Source organism: Rissa tridactyla, chromosome 6 (assembly GCF_028500815.1).
Source record: "Rissa tridactyla isolate bRisTri1 chromosome 6, bRisTri1.patW.cur.20221130, whole genome shotgun sequence".
NCBI lineage: Eukaryota > Metazoa > Chordata > Aves > Charadriiformes > Laridae > Rissa > Rissa tridactyla.
The window spans coordinates 4,083,941-4,103,351 of record NC_071471.1 but is presented as its reverse complement, the minus strand read 5'-3'; the positions used below and the strand labels follow the sequence as shown (position 1 = coordinate 4,103,351).

Here is a 19,411-nt window from a genome sequence, read left to right as displayed (position 1 = left end):
GAATTCTCAAGGTCTTTGTTATTACAGGTATTCCCGATTAGGAGGTGGGGGTAAGGTAATTGCAGAACTCTGCTCAGGTGCTGGTACTTACGCAAACAACTTTGTTTCTGTGGAAGGAGCACCCTCAAGGATGCGTGATAATAGTTATAGCCTGAACTTTGTCTTCTCTTTGCAGGCAGAACTTGTTGATATACAGTACGGGACCGTGGAAGACTTGATCCGGATTCAAGCCATTACAAATGTGACCAAAAAAATTGCACTTCTGAAGCTAGGACAATCACCTTTGCTCTATAAGGTTAGTCAAATGCTTGTTGCACTTCTGCTGAATTATTTATTTGGGTTTTTTCAGGTTCAAAATACCAAAACATGAACTGTCTCATTCTGTCCCCAAAAGTCAGGATTTACTGGTGTTCAGATTCTTCCTTAATACTAGCCACTTTGATCTGCGGCACCTTTTATGTCCTACGGTTATTTAGTTTGCTGCGTATCTTACAGTGCCCCAGTAGTAGGCCAGATTTTCTCCGGGCGTACTATAAGCCTTTTGGCAAATAGGTAAATCCTTAAAAGAAATAATAAAGCATAAGGTGGGGGGAAAAAAAGGCAACTGAGATCAGGAATAGTTGGATCCGTGTCTGCTAAAAATGTACGTGTAACACTGCACCGAAATCTTTTGTTTATGAATAAATGTGTGTAGTAGGTGGCTGTGGGCCATTGTTTGAGCGCGCTGGGAGAGGAGGCAGAGCACGGGATGTGCTCACCTGCCATCAGGCTTCTCCTGGTCTTTCCAGCCCTGCTGGGCTGTGTCTGAAGCTCAGCGCTTTGGGCCTTGCTGCAGGTGTGCCGCTGCCAGCACTGAGGTTGCGAGGTAGTAACCAGTAGTTTAGGGATTTGTTTAAGAAATGACATTGTAACTTGATTTTATCATGATCTAACATAGCCTTGCTCTGTGGAGAATTTGTCTTTGCACCTTGCGGTCCGTACCACCTCAGAGGGGAGTAGGGGACTGACAGTTGGAAAAGAATATTAAGTTCTGTGGTGTTTTCTGCTCTGTAAAATGGGTAAGCATAGAATGGAACCATAGAACTGTCTAGGTTGGAAGGGACCTTTCAGATCGAGTCCAACCATCAACCTAACACTGCCAAGTCCACCACTAAACCCTGTTCCTCAGCACCACATCTGCCTGTGTTTTAAATACCTCCAGGGATGGTGATTCCACCACTTCCCTGGGCAGCCTGGTCCAATGTTTGATAACCCTTTTGGTGTAGAAATTTTTCCTAATATCCAATCTAAACCTTCCCTGGCCCAACTTGAGGCCGTTCCCTCTTGTCCCATCGTCTGTTCCTTGGGAGAAGAGACTGACTCCCCCCGGCTACCCCCTCCTTTCAGGGATCTGTAGGGAGCGAGAAGGTCTCCCCTCAGCCTCCTCTTCTCCAGGCTGAACACCCCCAGCTCCCTCAACCGCTCCTCACAGGACTTGTTCTCTAGCAGACTACTCTGAGATACACAGATAGACATTTATTCCCCTTCCCATTAATGATCAGTCACTCCTGCAAAACCACTAGGATTTACTGGACTACGGATGGGTTACCACCAGTTTAGAACAAGAATCATGTTTTTCTTCTGCTCACTCCTTCCTTCTTTGGTTGCAATTATGCGTGGAGAGGGATGTGCGTAGGTGTGTGTGTCCGTTCTTTCTCCTCCAGCGCCCGCGCTGGCAGAGAGCGCAGAGATGGAGCTCACCAATCCACTTGTTCATTAGACATAATAGACTCAACATAGAAATCACATTTACACTCTAAATGTCAAGCAACTGCCATCTATTGCAAATATTTTATAAACAAAAAGGCTGTTTTGCCTTTCAGAAAATACACTAGCCCAATAAATATTTAAACAATTCATTCCCAATTCCCAAAAGCAATTATAAAAGAAGAGTAACTCCAGATCTTATAATTAAGAGAATCAGGATCTGCTCCATCAGCTATAGAAAGCACAGTCGGGACCACAACACAGGTTCAGAAAATAACCATTTAATATTTTTTTTTTCTATGGGAATAATATTTGTCTCAATAAAAATTCCGTTTTCAACTGAGTAGCTTTAGCTGTTTATTTGAATTATTTAGATGCAATCTAATTACGCCTGTGAAAGGTCAGTTATCATTGTTGGAACTTGGCTGTTGTGCATCATTTCCACCGATAGATCTTACACTGTGTTTCACCACTAACTGTCAAAACCAATGAAATAGCAATTTGGGCTCATAAAGTAGGAATTTGATAAAGATGCAAAGTTTGTAATAGCATTCTCTAAAGTGTCTACGAGATGGACTTTTTACTGATTTAATTTGTGTTCTTCTAAGCACTTACTATGTCTAAATTAGCAAATAGTGCAGCCCGAAGGAGCAGGGAAAAAGAATTGGAGCTGAGAACAGGGCGCATCTCGGGGACTTTTAGTTTGGGTTGGTTGTAGTCTGGTCCCAAGAATTAAACGCCAATTGGTGGCTGAGGTGTATTAGCCACGAATTAGCCACATACCACATTTTGGTGCTCATCTGCTATTCCAAAAGAACCCATTTTGCACATTCCGAGTGCAAATTACACAATATGAGCCTAAGTGTGGTATGATCAGGAGATGGACTTTGAACGTGCGTGCTCGGGATCTGAGCTAAAAATACAACTGCCCAAACCTACTTGCTGTGTTCTGCTCACACAGGTGGGAAGTTTGCCCTTTATTTGTTCTGTCTTCTTTTTGAGGTTGTAAACTGTCTTTTTTTTAGAATATAAATTGTGTTTCTTTGGCTGCGAAATAATTGTAAGCTATTAACAGTACGAGAAAATATGTAGGCAGATATCAGAAATAGAGTCGTCTTTCATAAGGAACCTTTGAAATGGAAGAGAAAGATTGCCTTAAACAGCAAGTCGTGCTGGTTTAAATGAGCCCAATATCTCGCTACTGAATCCACATTTTGTGTCTGTTTTTCCCCCTAATGTTTATGTTTCTGTACTTACTGAGTCTCATATTTCTGTTTCAGCAGATGCTTCCCTCTGCCTATATTTTCCTTATCTCAGTCTTCCACGTGCTTGGTTTTACATCACATTAAAACAGAACACTAGTTCATAACAGACCTGTCACTATATATATATATTTTTTTTTTTTACTGTTTTTCTTTCTAGATTTCTGTATTTAACTTGTGTTTTTCACATTTTAATGTTCTTTAATTTCTCATTGTTATTACTTTATATTATACAAGTGTCTCACTCTGGCTTTGTGTCCAAACCGGGACATAGATCCTGCACCAAGGTTTCATCTTCATAACCGAGTTTCTGATCACGTCTCTATTTTTCAGCTTTGCATTTTCCCTCACGTGGGTATGCTTTTTGCCTCTCTCTCTTTTACTGCTGTCATCAACTGCTGTTTTTCACGTGGTTTTTCTATTTTCCCCTTTTGTGTTTTTAATTTGCCTTTTTTTTTTTAAAAAAAAATCTCAACTGTTCTTTCTCTCCATGTTGAGTCCATTGGAAAAAGCCTGAAAGAAATAATAAACTGCTGCTGGCAGAAAACTCACCATGAAAACTGAACAACATTTCTTTAGTCTTTATATCACACGAAGAGAAAGAAGTATGTGCTGGTAGAAAACAGCTTGATGTACAAGGGGATAATTTATAGAAATAAGCCCAAGTGATGGGAATTTGACTATTTGGAAAAATAATTGTATTACTGACAATATTTTTGCTGTAGAAGTTTGGTTTGGTATTTTATGGGGATTGGGTAGGGTACAAAATTTGGGGGAGGATCAAGGTTGGAAATAAATTGGAGCTTCTACCTCCAGTCTTTCAGACTAGGGCCATCTCTCATGTCTTCAGACACACTGAAAACACCAGACAGGGTTCAGAGCTCGGAGCAACTTGGAACCGGAATGTACAGGGAATTTGGAGATATACAGAAAAGCCTGAAGTTAATGTGCTGTTAGAATATGCAGTTGAATCATTTAATGTGGTTAATTCCAATAGAATTTCGTAAGGTTCATAAATTTAAGCTGCTTTGCGAGAACAAAATTTGTAGAAATCTGACCTTAGGTTATTTTTGTAATTGAGTATGATTTTCAGATTTTACTGGGAGTGTTGTATTTCTGTTCCACTGAAACAGAACGTAGTACCTGAGCAGGGCAGGAGGGGCAGCAGCTATGGCAGCGGGCACATTGCCTAGAGGATCGGCAGAGCCACACAGACACATCTCCGTCCTTTAAGCTGGACCTTTTCAAATAAAGAGTATGTTGCTATAGCCATGTGTAAGTCGTACATAAAAAAAGAAAGAACATGGACCCTACCTTTATAGCAGGGCAAAGTATCAAAAAGAGCGTTGACTCTGGGGGGAAAAAAACCCAGGTAGAGCTTGCATTGCTGTGATAAAAAGAATAGGTAAAAAAGGGATATGTATTAAGTGTGTATAAATCAGAGTGGAGATTTAGAAAGGGGTTTAACCATTGACATGGCACTATTAAGATCAGTAAGGGGGCAAGACTATGTAGCCTACTATAAAATTAATATTAAAAGTGGGAGAAAAGAATGGTAGAAATGCTTCAAGGGCTGGAGCAAGTTGCAGTATGGCAAAGGCAGAGTAATTATCAAATGCAGCGGAAAGGTTTAGGAATTTAATACTCCCAGCACCTGGCGTGACGGTTGCTTGTACCAGCCCAGCTAAACGAGCGGACTGAGGAGTGAAGCGCATGGGGAGTGATGCATTGACCTGGCATGGCCATGATGCTGGTAATCTCTGTCTCTTTACCCAGAATAATTCACAGTCCTGAATAACTGACAGAATAAAAAATTTTAAACTACTATGGCTACTCCTTGTGACTAGTTTGAGAGAATTCTAGGAGCTGGATTGTTTCTGAATAAAGAGGGGACTGGATTAAGAAGAAAAACTTTCCTGAGGAAAAAGCTGAAAGGAGACAAATGTAGAACAGAAGTGAAGCACAAGTTCTGGAATTAACTACCGTAAAAAAGGTAGAAGAGTTGCTTCCTCACGCCTTCAGATTGAAAATGCCGGTCTTCTGGTGTTTTGGCTACAAGGAAAATTCCTGTTTGGTGGAACTGAGGTTATTGGGATCACTGGTGAACTCCAGTAGCCAGGAAGTCAGAGCAGACTCACAAATGTCCTTGAATCAGGAGGATACGTAAATGTGGGGAAAGATGATGGAATTTATTACTAGTGACTAAGGAAATCACTCTGTGATGTAGAACGCCTTCTTGAGAAAGGCAACTCAAGTTGCTCTGCTGTATTTTTAGACAAGAAACATATTCCCGTAGTATAAAATGTGTGGTGACAGAAAGATGGATGCCACCACCTCACTAGCACCCAGCGCCTCTGCCCTAAAGCTGGTGTGAGTCTGTCACCACCGTGAGCACAGAAAAGAAGCCACAGGAGGCTTTTTTTTCAGGGAGAGCTCTGCAGTAGTTTCAGTATCCAACCTCTGCAAATAACCATCATCAGATTCATTTTTTGAAAAATGGTGTGAGTCTTGATCGTGATTTAATCTTCTGGGGTTGGGATTCAAGAAAAAGCCATAATTTCTGTCCTAAATTAACTTTTAATAGAGTAACAAAAGCCCTGAAGGCCAAACCACTTCATCTTTAAAATGTTCACATATTAACATTTCTTCCACATCCATTAAATGAAGATGTTGTTCTAATGTGTAAATATCTAAATTTATTTTAATAATTTACTGCTTTCATAAATATTCATAAAATTGCTTTTTAACTGTCATAGAGTTTGGAAATGTGGATGCTTGCATGTTTATGCAGAGGTTATTGGCAGGCACTTATGGATAAGGATTTACTAAATGGAAAATATTAAAGATTCCCAGAATAAAGGCAATTTGCAAAAAGGCTTCTATTTAATAACTGTGTTAGCTTTTAAATAAGTTTACTTTGGAAAAAGTCATTTGACTTCTACTGCCTACATTGTTTATTTCTTTCCCTTTGGTACTTTTTATGGCTATCACATACAACTATGAAGATTACATTTTAAATGTCCGTTTAATTAGGACTCTCTCTCTTTCCCTCCCTTGTATATACACGTTATGTATGTGTATATGTATATACATATGAGTATATACATACAGTGTGCTATATAAATATATATAAACTATATTGAACAAAATGTTTTTTAGCAAAATTCAACACTTTATATGCATTTCATTATTAAGGACACTGTGTTTTGGGTTTTTTTGTAGGATGGAATTTTTTTTCAAGGCGCTTAAGTCTTTATATGCCCATTTCCCATGTGAATGCTATGGAATTTTTAATGATATTACGTCCCCTCCCAAAACCCTTCTTTAAAATCTGAGCCAATTTGAGTATGGATAAAAGTTATAGATGCGTATAAAACTAGACTTGGAGATCTGGATCTGAAGGGATCATCTAGTAACACGTCCTTGAATAGCATCCTGTTTCTCAGGTTTTCTCTGATTTATCATCCTGTTAAAATCTCGATTCCCCAAATCCTGAGAGTTCCTCTTGAATCATCCAAGTTGAGTTCAGATTGATTGGTAATGATCAGATTTGTCGATGCAGAGTTTGCTATTTAGCCAAATTATATTCCTACAAAATATGCTGGTTCTTACTTTGTCTTCAAGGAATTACTACTTGCTCTGTGGTCCTTTTTCCTTAGCCTTTGTTTCCCCTCGGTCTATAGGAGATTCCCTCCAAAGTTAGTTGCTTTTACTGCTTTTACTTTATCCATTTTTTTTGCCCGCCAAAGGTTGAATCTAGTGTATTTGTGTTCTTATCCTTCCCCCTCCTCAAACAGCTTCTTTAATCTATTAGATATAATCCAGTCTAAAGAAGGCTCCCTGTTAATTTCTTTTTCTGCTTCCTATGTAAGAAAATTCTGAACCAAGGCCTTCAAAAAACTTACCGGACAATAGTCTGTACCAAAAAGCTGTTTATGTACTTGTTTATGTGCACTGCCATCAATCCTGTGTTTTGAATGACTCTCTTAGTCACCTATTTACCTTTTCCTGATTTCACGATTCCTGGAATGATGCCCAAGCTATTGTGCTCTTTTGCTCTTCAGTGACTATTGAGAAAATTTACGTTTGTTTCGAAGAAGGACCACGGGCCTTCCTTCATCCAAAAGTGTATGAAATTGGTAGACATAGTTCTCAGTTATATTCCTCCGGCTCTGACTGAGAACAATGCTTTCTTGTCCTTTTGAAGAGAAGGAACAGCCATAACAGCTAATTAGAGAAGCCCGGAGACACCCTGCCTCCACACCGTAAATCTTTTCTGTGTGGGGCTGACAAAGAAATCCACCCCCAGCCCACTGAGTACACGTACCGGAGTTAAAACAAGTCTCTCTGCACAAATTTATCACTTCATGCTTCATCCTGAAGTCATATTTTACATTTTTATTGGTAAACTTAGTTTAAAACGTAACTTAAAAAAAAAAATAATTAAAGTACCGATTCTGATACTTCTTTTCCCCCCTCTGTGTGAGGTACTATGGGAAAGAAAATGGAGCAATGATACTGACCTCGGAAATCTATAGTTGATGATTAAAAAAAGAAGTCGAAAGAGTGGTTTTGTATTGCTGATTGGAACCAAATCATGCTGAGGTCTATTGTTCAGTTCCTAGAAAGCTGTTACTACCCAGAATAATTTAAACTGAGCGTGTCAGTTTTCCTCGTACTTAATCCAGCATTTGCAGGATGATGTACTGTGACCTGTCCCACCTACGAGTGAAACAATGCCAGTGCACTTATAAATCCAGTCCAGATGAATATGAAATACTTGAAAAAAATTCGCTCTTTTATCCCTTTAGTCAGGTGCGCTGCAGTAAATAACAGTAGAGTGAGAATGTCTTCTTTATATATGGTATAAATGGGGAAAGTAGTTTGCTCTTGTGAGCAGTAAGAAGGCTATGTGGGGGCTGGGGTAGGAGAAAAGCAATTGATGTCTGGAAGGAAGCATAATTGTAGCACAACTTGTCAATATTCTCAAGTAATTAACATTTTGGTTGCATCAGTAAAAGGACTTTTGGTTATTACTCATTGCCTTCTCAATTACAAAACCCTGGATTTGTTTGAATGGAAGGAGAAATGTGCTATTAGCAGAGTAAACGAGGGGACATGTAAGTTAATGAGCAAAAGTAGATATCGATTATTCTGCATTTCTGATGCCGCAGAATTTTGCCTGAACGTTTTGAGAAGTCATCACTGTTCTGCAGACATACTTGTATTCCCAGCTGTCATTCTTATTCTCTCCTTCTCTTCTGGATTGATACAGAAGTGCCCGAAGTCCCCCTGCTGAATCAAACGCTGATTTCTTAGCTACTTGACTGGGTCCCGTTATCTTCAGTAACACTGAGCACTTAATTTTCTCTGGGGAAAATAATTCTAAATATTCATATACTCAATTGGGTGTTTAATTGCACATTCACTACATATATTAAATGCATCCTTTGAAAAATTATTCCAGCTCCCATTATGAATCCCTATTTCCTGAGGGAAAGGGCTGGCCGTTTTATAGCAGGTCTCCTCCTTTTAGTACAATAGGCTTAAATTGGGTGAGACCGTAAGTGGCTTCCATTCAGAAACCGAGTATGGCTGACTCATAAAAATTTCATTCTGGGGTCTTCTGAAGCTCTTGTCAGATTTTAGAGGTGTGAAGCCCAAGCATAATTTTCTATTTTATCAAGCCCTTAAAAAGCGAGTAGTAAATGCAATCATCCAATTTACTGTCTGAGTGCAGTCTCCTGATAAATGGTGCAAAGTCAAGTGAAATGGCTTTGCTGGGAGGCAATTGTTCTGAGGCAGAGCTGAGCAAAGAAATCCGTTGCCTCAGTTTGTACCTCGGAGCCTTATATCCACGCAGCTGATCAGCTACTCCTGTGGAGGGCAACAGGAAAGACTTACACGCTTTGTCTTTCCATCGTAAAATCTAAACCTTTTGAATTTGCTCTTTCTGCAGAAGCACTAGCCATACTTCTGCAAGTGGTATTGGCACTTTTGCTGCTGCTTATATGGGGAATTACAGGCATTTTTTTATACCCAAGCTGCTAATTGAGCTGGCCCTTCAGATTAGCTGAGTTTGGGCTTCACAAAAGAGCCCGTGAGAGACAAATTATCTGGGCCTTTTTTTTTCATTTTGTGTTTCCAGCACATGCTGTTTGATTTCAACAACAGCTGAGAAAGTGAAAAAGAAAATGGAAGGTACAGGAGCTTTGAGTTGGATGAGGGGTGAATATATAAAATCTCATCCTGCCAGAGCAGATCTCTCAGCCCTTTGGTTCTTTGAAAGTGCCAGCCCCTGGGCTAGGAGGAGCACGGCAACCCGTGCCATTAATCCTCAGCACTGCCCACTTGAACAACTCTGCAAAGGCTAAGTACAGACCAGTACTGTACATGATGGTTATTTTACATTTTCTGGAATAGTGACTAGAGAAAAAGGTCTTTCTTCAGGCAACAAAGGTTTTTTAAGTATTCCCCTCATGCTGTAGTGGGTTTGAATTTTATGGCATGTTCTGTAGTAGTTACTGGTTTATTATTTTATTAAAAAGAAGTTATGACTATTTTCTGGCCTTGTTATGCTCTCTTAGGTCTTTTTCTCTTGTTTCACAGTAATTTCTTCTTGATAATCAGTTTATGTACTTGTCTACGAACTGATTTGAAAGGTATCAAAAGTCATTATTGTTGAACAAAGTATTTATTTATGTAAAACCTTATTTAAGAGATTATGGAAGTAATTAGTTCTGCTCCTAGAATGAATGTTTTATTTGATAAACCAGGATGTCACAGATTACTCAACTGAGGAACGATTTTTGTGCCGTGTTTTTAAGAAAAAAATGGTTCAGTATCCCGGTGTTCTCTGAATAGAACCAGCTTTGAAGCTGCTCCTACAGCCAGATCCACACCTTGGTTTGATTTGCATTTGTTCTGCGTGGCTTTAGAGACTCATCTGTGAGAACTGGTTCACAAAATCTGCACTTGTGATTTCTGTCTGAAAATCTGAATTCTGCCTTTTCAAATACACCTGTAGTTGCATTGTATCAGAACTCTGAGTAGAAGGGTGGTCGTGCTGAACGCTGATAGCCAGCCTTTTCCCTGGCATCAGTGGAACTCGGTTTTGATACTTTACATTCTATAGCCCATGCAAGTTTTTTATTATTTTCCCTAGGGTTATTGGATGCAGTCTTTTCAGATCTTCTGTAGTTGGATTTTGTGGAACGTAGCTGGATAAAATATATAACTGCTTATCCTCAGGATTTGGGGAGGTCTTTTTTTTGTGGAGTTGTGTGGTTTTTAGCATTGTATTTTTTCAGTTTCTCTTTCTTTATATAATGCTGAAGAAGCCGTAGAACACCAAAGTAAAAATTTCACTCTTAGCCATTTGGGCCTCGTGATGCCTGAGCATGAATTTGAACCAAGTTCATCATTCCAAATACAACCGGCACCCGCTTTGCAAGTACAGCAATAGCCACTTGGAAGTATTTCGTTTCGATTGCCAAAACGTTAAACTAACCTTCTGTGCCGAAGGCAATTCTTCCACAATGAACATATTTTCACTTAACAGGAAAAGATTGTGCATTTCAATGTGAGAACTCGGGCATTTTCATTTGTCTTTAGGTCGGAATAAGTAATTCACAGAGAGCAACAGGTGCAACAAAGTGAAACTTATCTTTTCTGTGTTCTCTAGATCTAGCTCTAAGTAAATGGCAACTTGCTTCAAAGTATATGTTATCCTGCTATTTCCTGATGTTTTTAAGTGGGTTGGGGTTTTGTGTGTGGGGTTTTTGTGGGGTTTTTTTTGTTTGGTTGTGTTTTGGTTTTTTTTGTATAGAATATCTTCTAAGCAATTTTCTGAGAGCAATTATTTTTTCCATAATTGAAGTTGGATTTGTGATCACTTAACGGTGATTGATTTTTTTTTTAATTTTTTTTTTTATTAAAAAGCATGAGGTTTGATGTTTTTTGATGCAAATGGTCAATGAAAGATGTTGCGTACAAAAAGACACCTGAGCTTCCTGATGTTCATTGGGAGAGAAAACAAAAGAAAGGTCGCATGATCTCAGTCACTGGTACCTTAAGTTAAAACTGGGGGCTGCTTTCCTAAATTGGCTTTGGGTGCCATATAATACCTAGTAATGTTTTTCATTAATAGTTCAATATTTCACATCGCTCTTACACTTCAAATTTCTATAAAAATTAGGTTCTTCATCAGATTAAAAAAAAACCAAAAAAACAAACCAAAACCAGCAACCAACCAACCAAATCAAACCCCCCACGTTGTAATTGTAAAGGGTGGTAGAATGTGCACTGGCTGAGGTTTGTCAGCACAGCGCACAGTTATGTCTAGGTACAGGTAATATTTTAGCTGGAGGACAGAGTATTTGCATGTTGTGAAGGTTGGAGGAGTGCCTGCACTGACAGTCGAACCTGTTATTTATGTTTTTTCCACTGTAAGTTATTATGCGGGCATCATAAGAACTCTTACCATGCAGCCTCAGAAGTGACCTTGAGGTGTCCTAGAGAGACCACCCTTTCAATAAGAAGGAAGCTTATTTTTCACTTCTAAGTCAATCTTGGTTTTCCCTGGAGTTGGAACTGACTATATTGCCTTTTGTATCAGTATTCAGTTCTACGTGATGGTTTTGTGATATAAAATGTCCATTGGGGGGCTTACCTGACAACTCATTTCAGTCAGGCCTCCTGCTGTGATCTCAGAGGAAAAACGATAACATTTAATCCACTTAACCACCTGACCATGTCCCATTCCTGTTTACCATATTATAGAGTATCAGAGAAAAAGGCAAGTCCAAATCTACTAGGTTCAGGCGACTCTTGGATACCAGGTTTAAGAAATCTTTATGACGGATTAGAAATTAGTTAGTCCTGTAGACCTTGCTGTCTCAATAACCGCGTGTGCCATCTTCATTTCAGGTTCTGTTAGCAATGCAGTTGATCACATAAACGTGTGATAACGTTGGATCCAATATCGGATAAACATTGAGGCTTACGCAGGCTTTATGGGCTCGTGCTGTGCCTGGCAATGCAAGTTGTCTCTGCTGTAAGGTGCTGTACACGAACCATGAAAATGAGATGCAGGGAAGACATTTGGAATGCATTAGGAGAATTGTGACCTGGCCTCCTTTTTCTGCATAAGAATTGAATGTAGTCGTAATCCCATTCAAAACAGTCTGTATATCTTTCTTGTTTTGAAAGGTCTAAAAAATAATAATGTATCATATTTACTCGGTGCTTCACACTTGGCATTAAGGGGAGCATCTTTAAAACATGGCAAGTCAACAAAATGGGGTTGGAAGTCAACAAATGGGGTTGGAAGGGTGACACTTTTCTGTGATAAAAGTACAGAAATTTTCACTACGGAGGATTTAATTTACATTTTGTTCCTTTTCAGTGTAATGCAATTCATCAGAAATCAGCTAATTACCAGAGGCCGACATCTTAGCATTTAAAAAAAAAATGCATGTGAGGCTCTCATACACAGAAATTTATTTTGTGTGCAACACAGTATATACAATATAATTTGTTTGCAAATGCCTGTAGTGTTTTGTTTCCATCTGCACATTTTTACATTACTTTTTTTCTGGAAAACTTGTACCCTTTGCAAGTGTAAAGTGAGTCTCAAATATACTTTTGCATTTTTAAATGAGATTTTTATTAAAATGATTATTTATTGATTTGTATTGTTTGCAAGTAGGTCTGACCGGGATGAATTTTGATGTGAGTGCTGCACAGATTCATTGAACGTTGCAAGGACTAAATCTATCGTTCCCACTCAAAGTGCTTTATTTTCGTTGAAAATGAAATCGTTTCAAGGCATACTGATTCAGAAAATCAGGATTGCTTCTGACCTACCAAAAGTGCAGAATTGTTCAAAGCTCAGTGATAGCAGTGGTAAGAGGGGAAGAGTAGCTTAAGCATCCTATTTCTCCCTTTTTCTGTTTGGCAAACAAGCAGAATAAAACTTAGAATGCATTATTTAATTTTTGGAAAACCTATGTTTTAATGACAAATTTAGTTTGATTATTAACATGACAAAGTTTATTTCTCACTAGAGAGATAAGCTTGATAGTGAAGTTTCTAGCATTCTTCTCTTGCTCTGCAAGAATATAGAAACACAGCCTTATCTTTAAACACATTAAAACTCCCTTTATTTAATATAAAGAACATATTTAAGTGTGTTCCTTTGTATGTTTGACAGAATCGAGTCCCCTTTAGCAAAGTAAGCCATGTCTGGTGTTTATTCAGGTAAAACTCATATGACGATAAGGTCATGGCCACAGCGTAGTCCTGTTATTGTTGAAATGTTGCTACCATAAACTGTCATGGTGACGTGCACAATCGCTCACCCAAAATGATCGTCCGCTTAAGTCTTCTGTCAAGAAGTTCTTATTGACCAGAAAAAAGTCTCCATTGTTTACTATGAGAACATAACGTAAGAAATGTGCTCTGTCAGCCTGATACCCTTACCCGACATGGCTCACGCTTAGGGGAGGTGTATGAGTTGCCAAGCAAGTACAAAGTAATTTTTATTTTTTTTGGTATACCTTCCCCAAAAATGGCAGACATTGGCGTTGTGACTTCCTGAAGTGGATAATGTGTGTGCGCTGATTTAATTGTCATCATGAATATTCCATGAATTGGTATATTTCACTTCTGAGTCTGTTTATACTTGCCTCTACAATATCTTGTGGTGATGAGTTCTACTTGATACATACCTACTATTTCTTCATGCAGAATTGAATATTTGGGAAGGCAGGGAAAGCGTGTATTTAAAACTCTGGTAATGCCTTACCACTTATTGCAAAACAAAAATGGATATAACAAACTACCCACAAAATATTCCAGCTTCGGTCTACATCTGAACAGAGCAGAGTAAATGGTGAGGGTACCAGCTGCATGTTAAGCGCTAGTCTTCGCCCTTTGAGGACATTAGAAAGAGATAAGCTTTTTCTCTTGGCCTCAACATTAATAGACAGTGTAGTAAGAACGAGAGCTTTTGAAGTCTGTGCTCCTTCAATAACAACCAAGTAGATTTTAAGCTTTTTTTTGGGTATTAGGGTAGTTGGTGTCTCATGGTCAAGGTATGTTACATGATCATTTGGTTTGCCTCTGAAGATGTTTATAAATGCTAGGGAAAAAAGACACCTTTAACATTGCCGTTATTACATTCTTTAACTACACTCCAAGAGGAAGGAAAAAAATCAAACAAAAACCCAACACCCCTTTAAAAAAAACCTCAACAAAACCCCTAACCTATTTAAAAGCAGATGTGTGTCTTGTCCTCAAAGAGGAAACAACACTTCCTTTTGTATCTTCTGGTGTTGGCTTAAGTCTTTGGAATGGTACCATGTTAACATTTCAGTCAATTTGGTAACAAATAATACGCCTTCATTTTGGAAATCAGTTTACTAGTAATTATTTATGTACAAAGCTAGGTATCTTTATCTTGAAATCCACGTACATCGACTTCCTAGCCAAAAACCGTCTGGGATCTTTATACTGATGGATAATACATGATGTTTATTGCTTCATGAAACTAGGGGAAGAAGGATTATATGAAGTGATAATGTCAGTAATACAAGCGTGATAACATGTGGCTTTGAATTTTACTACTGCTTCAATAGAACTCTTGTACGTATTAGTAAATTTATGTATTATAAATGAAGTTGAACACAAGCTGCATATAGACCTGGAAAGCATATGGCTATGGGAATTAATCGTTGAATAAATAAGCAATATACCATAATTTCATCAATATTAAAGAGCAGAAATACATGGAGGAAACATCATAGGCAAAACATTTTTTAAGTAAAAAACAAGTATCTTCTCTGAATTCTTCGCTTTTAATATGTGCTTTATCTGCTATTTCTGGAGGCAAATAGAGCAGGGTTATCTTATTATTAAAGAGGGTTTGTACATTGCTCCAAGTATCCGCTTATTAGCATTGCGTGAGCACAGTTCAGCTCTGCGTTCTACACAGCTACTGGTGTCACCCTAGAAAGCTTCATCTCTTCTTTTTGCATCTCTCAAAAGTGAGGCTGAGTGAGAGCCGTTGGAGAGAACTACATCTGTCACAGGTTTGGAAACTCAGAGCTGTGAGTGTAATTGAGCAAATGGCTTGAGAGGATTTCTCAGACTTTGTATTGTCACCTGATCTCAAGCGTGTGCCTCTGCTGCCTTCTGGTTGCTAGGAGATCGGCGATTCAAAATACCTTTCTTGAAACATTGAGTTTCACAATCAACACATTTCAAAGCAGACCAGAAAGTTGAAATGCCGATTTTTTTTTTTTTTTAAACACACCACACCCCCCCTCCCAGATTAATGCTGCGTGTTAACAGAGAAATAAAAATAATTTTATTGACCATTTTGCTGTGGAAGGGCATCCGAGTAAATAGGTTAATTCAAGAAGACTGATCGTTAGTTAACAGTGCCATCTGGAAAATAACAGCTGTTTTGTTCCCTATCAAAATTGCTTGGGTCTTCAGAAACAAACCACAGCAGTAAGTGTTCTAAAAAATACCAGGTCAAAAAAATAGAAAAATTTGGGCTTATTGTTGGAAAGCAGACCTCTTACATAAAAGTTCTTTCTCCAGCTGGGGTAAATTAATCAGTTCATTCTAATAGATTGTGCTTATCCACTTTTCTAGAAACCAGTAAGAACCTGTTGACTTAGTGCCCTGTTTTACAGTGTGTTTTCTATCACCAGCGTGTCGACTTGGCTTCTGAAAGAAGGGTGTTACAGAGATGGCAGTACTCAGAAGAAGTTACACAAATGTTTGTACTCCGATCCAGAGGAGATTTTAGATGGTGACATCAGTGACTGTGAGCTGAAATTAATATAAACGTTTCTAAGACAGAATTCAAAGTCTCAAGTTACTTTCTAGTAATCAAAGATTATTTTATGGGGTGCAAAGAGCTGAGCTGTGTTAGAGACGGGTTTTACTGTCAGAGCTGCCTTCTAAACTCAGTATCTTCATGAAACGTCACATGAACCGATCATTCTCTTTAGAAATCTTGTCTGAAAGGACAGTTTAATAGATGCTGGCAAAAATTCAAAAAGGTAAATTAGATTTTAAACCCTCTGTCATCCTGCTTTAAGTATCTTAACAGAAGTACTTAGCTATTCAGTGTCTCCTGTCGGCATATAGACTCTTGTTGGAAAGATGGGCATTAATTAATTTGTTTCTCTGTTGGTCTCAGTTGTCTGTGCTTCTACAATGGACTGTTCTTTATGTACATTGTCTATTTTAGGATTAATCTTTAGCATTTACTATCAAAAAGAATCATAATGATTTTATGTATATTAAACAATTTTCCATTTCCTGAGAGAATTCAGCTCACATAAAAGGTTACAAAGCCTGACTCTCTTAGTGTCTTACTGGTTCAAGTTTACTGAAATTAAGCGTTATGTTGGTGTAAGGCTGGTGCAGACTTAGACACAACAATTTCAGTAACTATTCTAAATATAATGGATGTAGTTGCATTTTCCATTAATAAGTGATGCAAAAGTAAGCCTGCCTTGTAGCCCTGAACTGGTTTTCTTTTCACCTTTGTGACCAGTTACAAGCAATGCTAAGTACAAAGATTAGTTATGACTGCCAATCTCTCACCAGAGAAAAAGAAATAATGAGAACAGAAATTTCTGTTTATGCTGTTTTTGCTCCTTGCCTCAATTGCAAAGACATTGCAAGAAAAAATTCTTGTCTGAACTTGGAATTATTCCCTGTTTTTCTGTAGATACATGATGCTAAACACCAGGGGATACGAATGTCTTCATTTGTCTGTCAGACCATTCCTTCATTGCATGGCCTTGCAGCACGATATTGTGTTCTGCTTCAGCTTTTATTTGAGTCTTTTGATTTTGTTTTTATTTTTGCTTTTTCCGGAGTAAAGTTGTGTATGCTTTAAAGACTTCTACTGAAAGTTTTGTCTCAAGAGAAAACAGTGGTGTAACAGAGGCTGATTGATCGTGGGTTTCAATGTATTTCTTTTTCATTCGTCTTCTAACTACAGTATTCTGTGGTGTTGTCATTTAGAAGGCAGTTCAGTGGAGTTCTAGGAGCTGTAAGCGGTGCTAAATCTTTTCAGTGGGCCCATCAGAGGGGGAACTGTATTTGCTTTTAACATGCAAGGTTTTGAAAGATATTTTCTTTTCGTCTTTCCTTGCCTTCCCCAAAAAATTGTCAGAGAAAGTCAAAAATGACTTTACTGTGGCTGGTGTCCATGATCGAGTTGAGAAGAGTGACAGGGAGCAATAGCGTTTCTAACCCATCTTTCTTAACCACCTTTCATATGACCTTGTTTTGGTATTGGGGTCTTCCTTTCCCAATCACTGCAGAAAAAAAAAATATTAAAATCTTTATGACAGTAAGTTGGATGTCTCTTTCACATTTTATATTTTTCATTCCATATTTTATGACAAGACAAGGGCATAATTTTGGATTGATGTTCTGGAACTAATTGTATACTAGTGTTACTGAAGAAGAGCTGGGGGTTGTTAGGTTTGGGTTTGGTTTTTTTGGGTTGTTTTTTTTTTTTTTTTAACTGATGGTGAATGAGCGACTTCATAGTCCTTTGTGACCGCCAGACTAATACAGCTGCCATCCCTGTTCTCATCAAGGACTTCAACCTTGGACCTCCTTCACGTAGCTCTTTCTGCTATTTCATTTTGGTGAAATGGGCTATTTAGTAGGTCACAGGAGGAGCCAAAGCTCCATTTTACTGATGTGGTGCATGGAAAGCAGTGAAAAAGAAAGGACCTAGGAAGAATCAAAAGCTGCAAACATTGACTTTTTCAGCTGAGGTATCTTTTGTGTGGATTTCCTGCAGTTTTGCTGTACTTGAGTTATACACAAAGTGGCACTTTGCTTTATTACGTATTCCGCTATGGACCCTGGTGTTCAATGTGAAAGATATGGTCATGATATATTCTGTGTAGCACAGTTCATGAATAAAAATTTTTTTGGGAAAAAAAATTCTAGTTGCTGAAATGTCAGTCATGAAACAAAATGGAAACTAGCCAAATTTTTAATTTTGGGATTTCTAGGGGAGCTTAGGAGTGGAAATTAGTACTGATAATTTATAAAGAACTTTTATTGCTAAGGTTTTTAATAACTTCTTTAATATTTATAGTTTTTTGAAATAACTTTATACACTGGGGCACATTCTTTATGATCATTTCTTTTATCATTCCTGGATTGTGACTGTTTTTCTAATGAGGAAGATAAATAAATTCATTCCTAGTATTGATTTACTTAAAGGCAGACTAACCAAGTAGTTAAACATTGGTCTTTTCCATAAATGAAAGTAAAATATTCATCAGCCAATTAATAATATGCAGTTTTCCTAGTTGATATATAGATATGCCTGAGGCTTACATGTAGCATACTCCATATCATTATATGTTCCACTTAGAAACATAAAACGAAACCAAATGTAAATTTAAAAATGCATAACAATGTTATACAATATCTAAAGAGACTGTTATATTATGTTCCAGGCGTTATTTTAAAAGCAGGAAACCTGGATACAATGTAATACCCCAGAAAATAGTTGAGCAGAGAGTATGTTTTGTACTTTAAATGAAAGAGACTTAGCTTTTCATAGAAGCTTACAAGATAATAATTGCAAGAATAATAAAATAAGTGAAAAGGATTTTTTTTTTTTTTTTGTTGCACAGATCTCATGAAGGCAGTTGTATTTTAACAATCTAACAGCTGTCCTACGTAGTAATTACTCAAGGCAACAAATGTGCCTTAATTAAAAATCTGTGACCGATTGTCATGTGGGTTGTGAGAACATGTGCTAATACCTTGATAGATACAATATAACACCTACATTCAGGGAGCTAGTAAAGTCATAATCCTACTTTGGTCTCGGAGATGGCAGGATGACTTGGGCCATTTGCATTTCAACATTACTGACTTTCAGTGTTGGTACTGGAAAATATATACTTGAGGTACCCCAAAGATATCCCAAATATGGGCTACGTGTAAGTTGAGAACAGGTTGTTGAGAGAATCAAAGATTATGAGTTTACATTGCATATGGGGCACGATGTGTGTGCGGGGGTTATGCAAGTAGGTATTTCCCTTTCTCTCTGCTTATTTACTTCCTTAGTCTTGCTGATTATTTAACTGGTAATTTTAGAAGCAACATAAGGGTGTTTTCTACATTGTTGTCTCTATTTTTTGTGTGTACTTTTGCTTTGGTTGGTGCTCTGGGGCCATTAAATGTCCAAAGCCTGCCTTGTTTGGAGAATTGTTTGTGGAAACCATTCATAAATGCAGGCAATTATGTGGAATTAATGCAGAGGTTGAGCGAACAATAGTAATGACCCAGAATCCCCAGGAGCAGTTGTAACAAACAGCTAAGGTAAATCAAATGCA

The 19,411-nt window shown here is 38.1% G+C and overlaps 1 protein-coding gene across 13 annotated transcripts in view; it reads left to right on the top strand.

Moving 5' to 3' along the window:
- The window catches only part of NAALADL2 (N-acetylated alpha-linked acidic dipeptidase like 2), a 647,972-nt gene that overhangs the window by 274,072 nt on the left and 354,489 nt on the right, over positions 1–19,411 (top strand). For all 13 annotated transcript variants that reach the window (XR_008467120.1, XR_008467121.1, XM_054206722.1 and 10 more), the window contains one exon: positions 176–295. Coding sequence is in view for 11 of the 13 variants with exons in the window: in XM_054206722.1 (XP_054062697.1) it covers positions 176–295 (120 nt within the window). In the remaining 2 variants the exon portion in view is untranslated. The remainder of the gene's footprint in view (positions 1–175; positions 296–19,411) is intronic.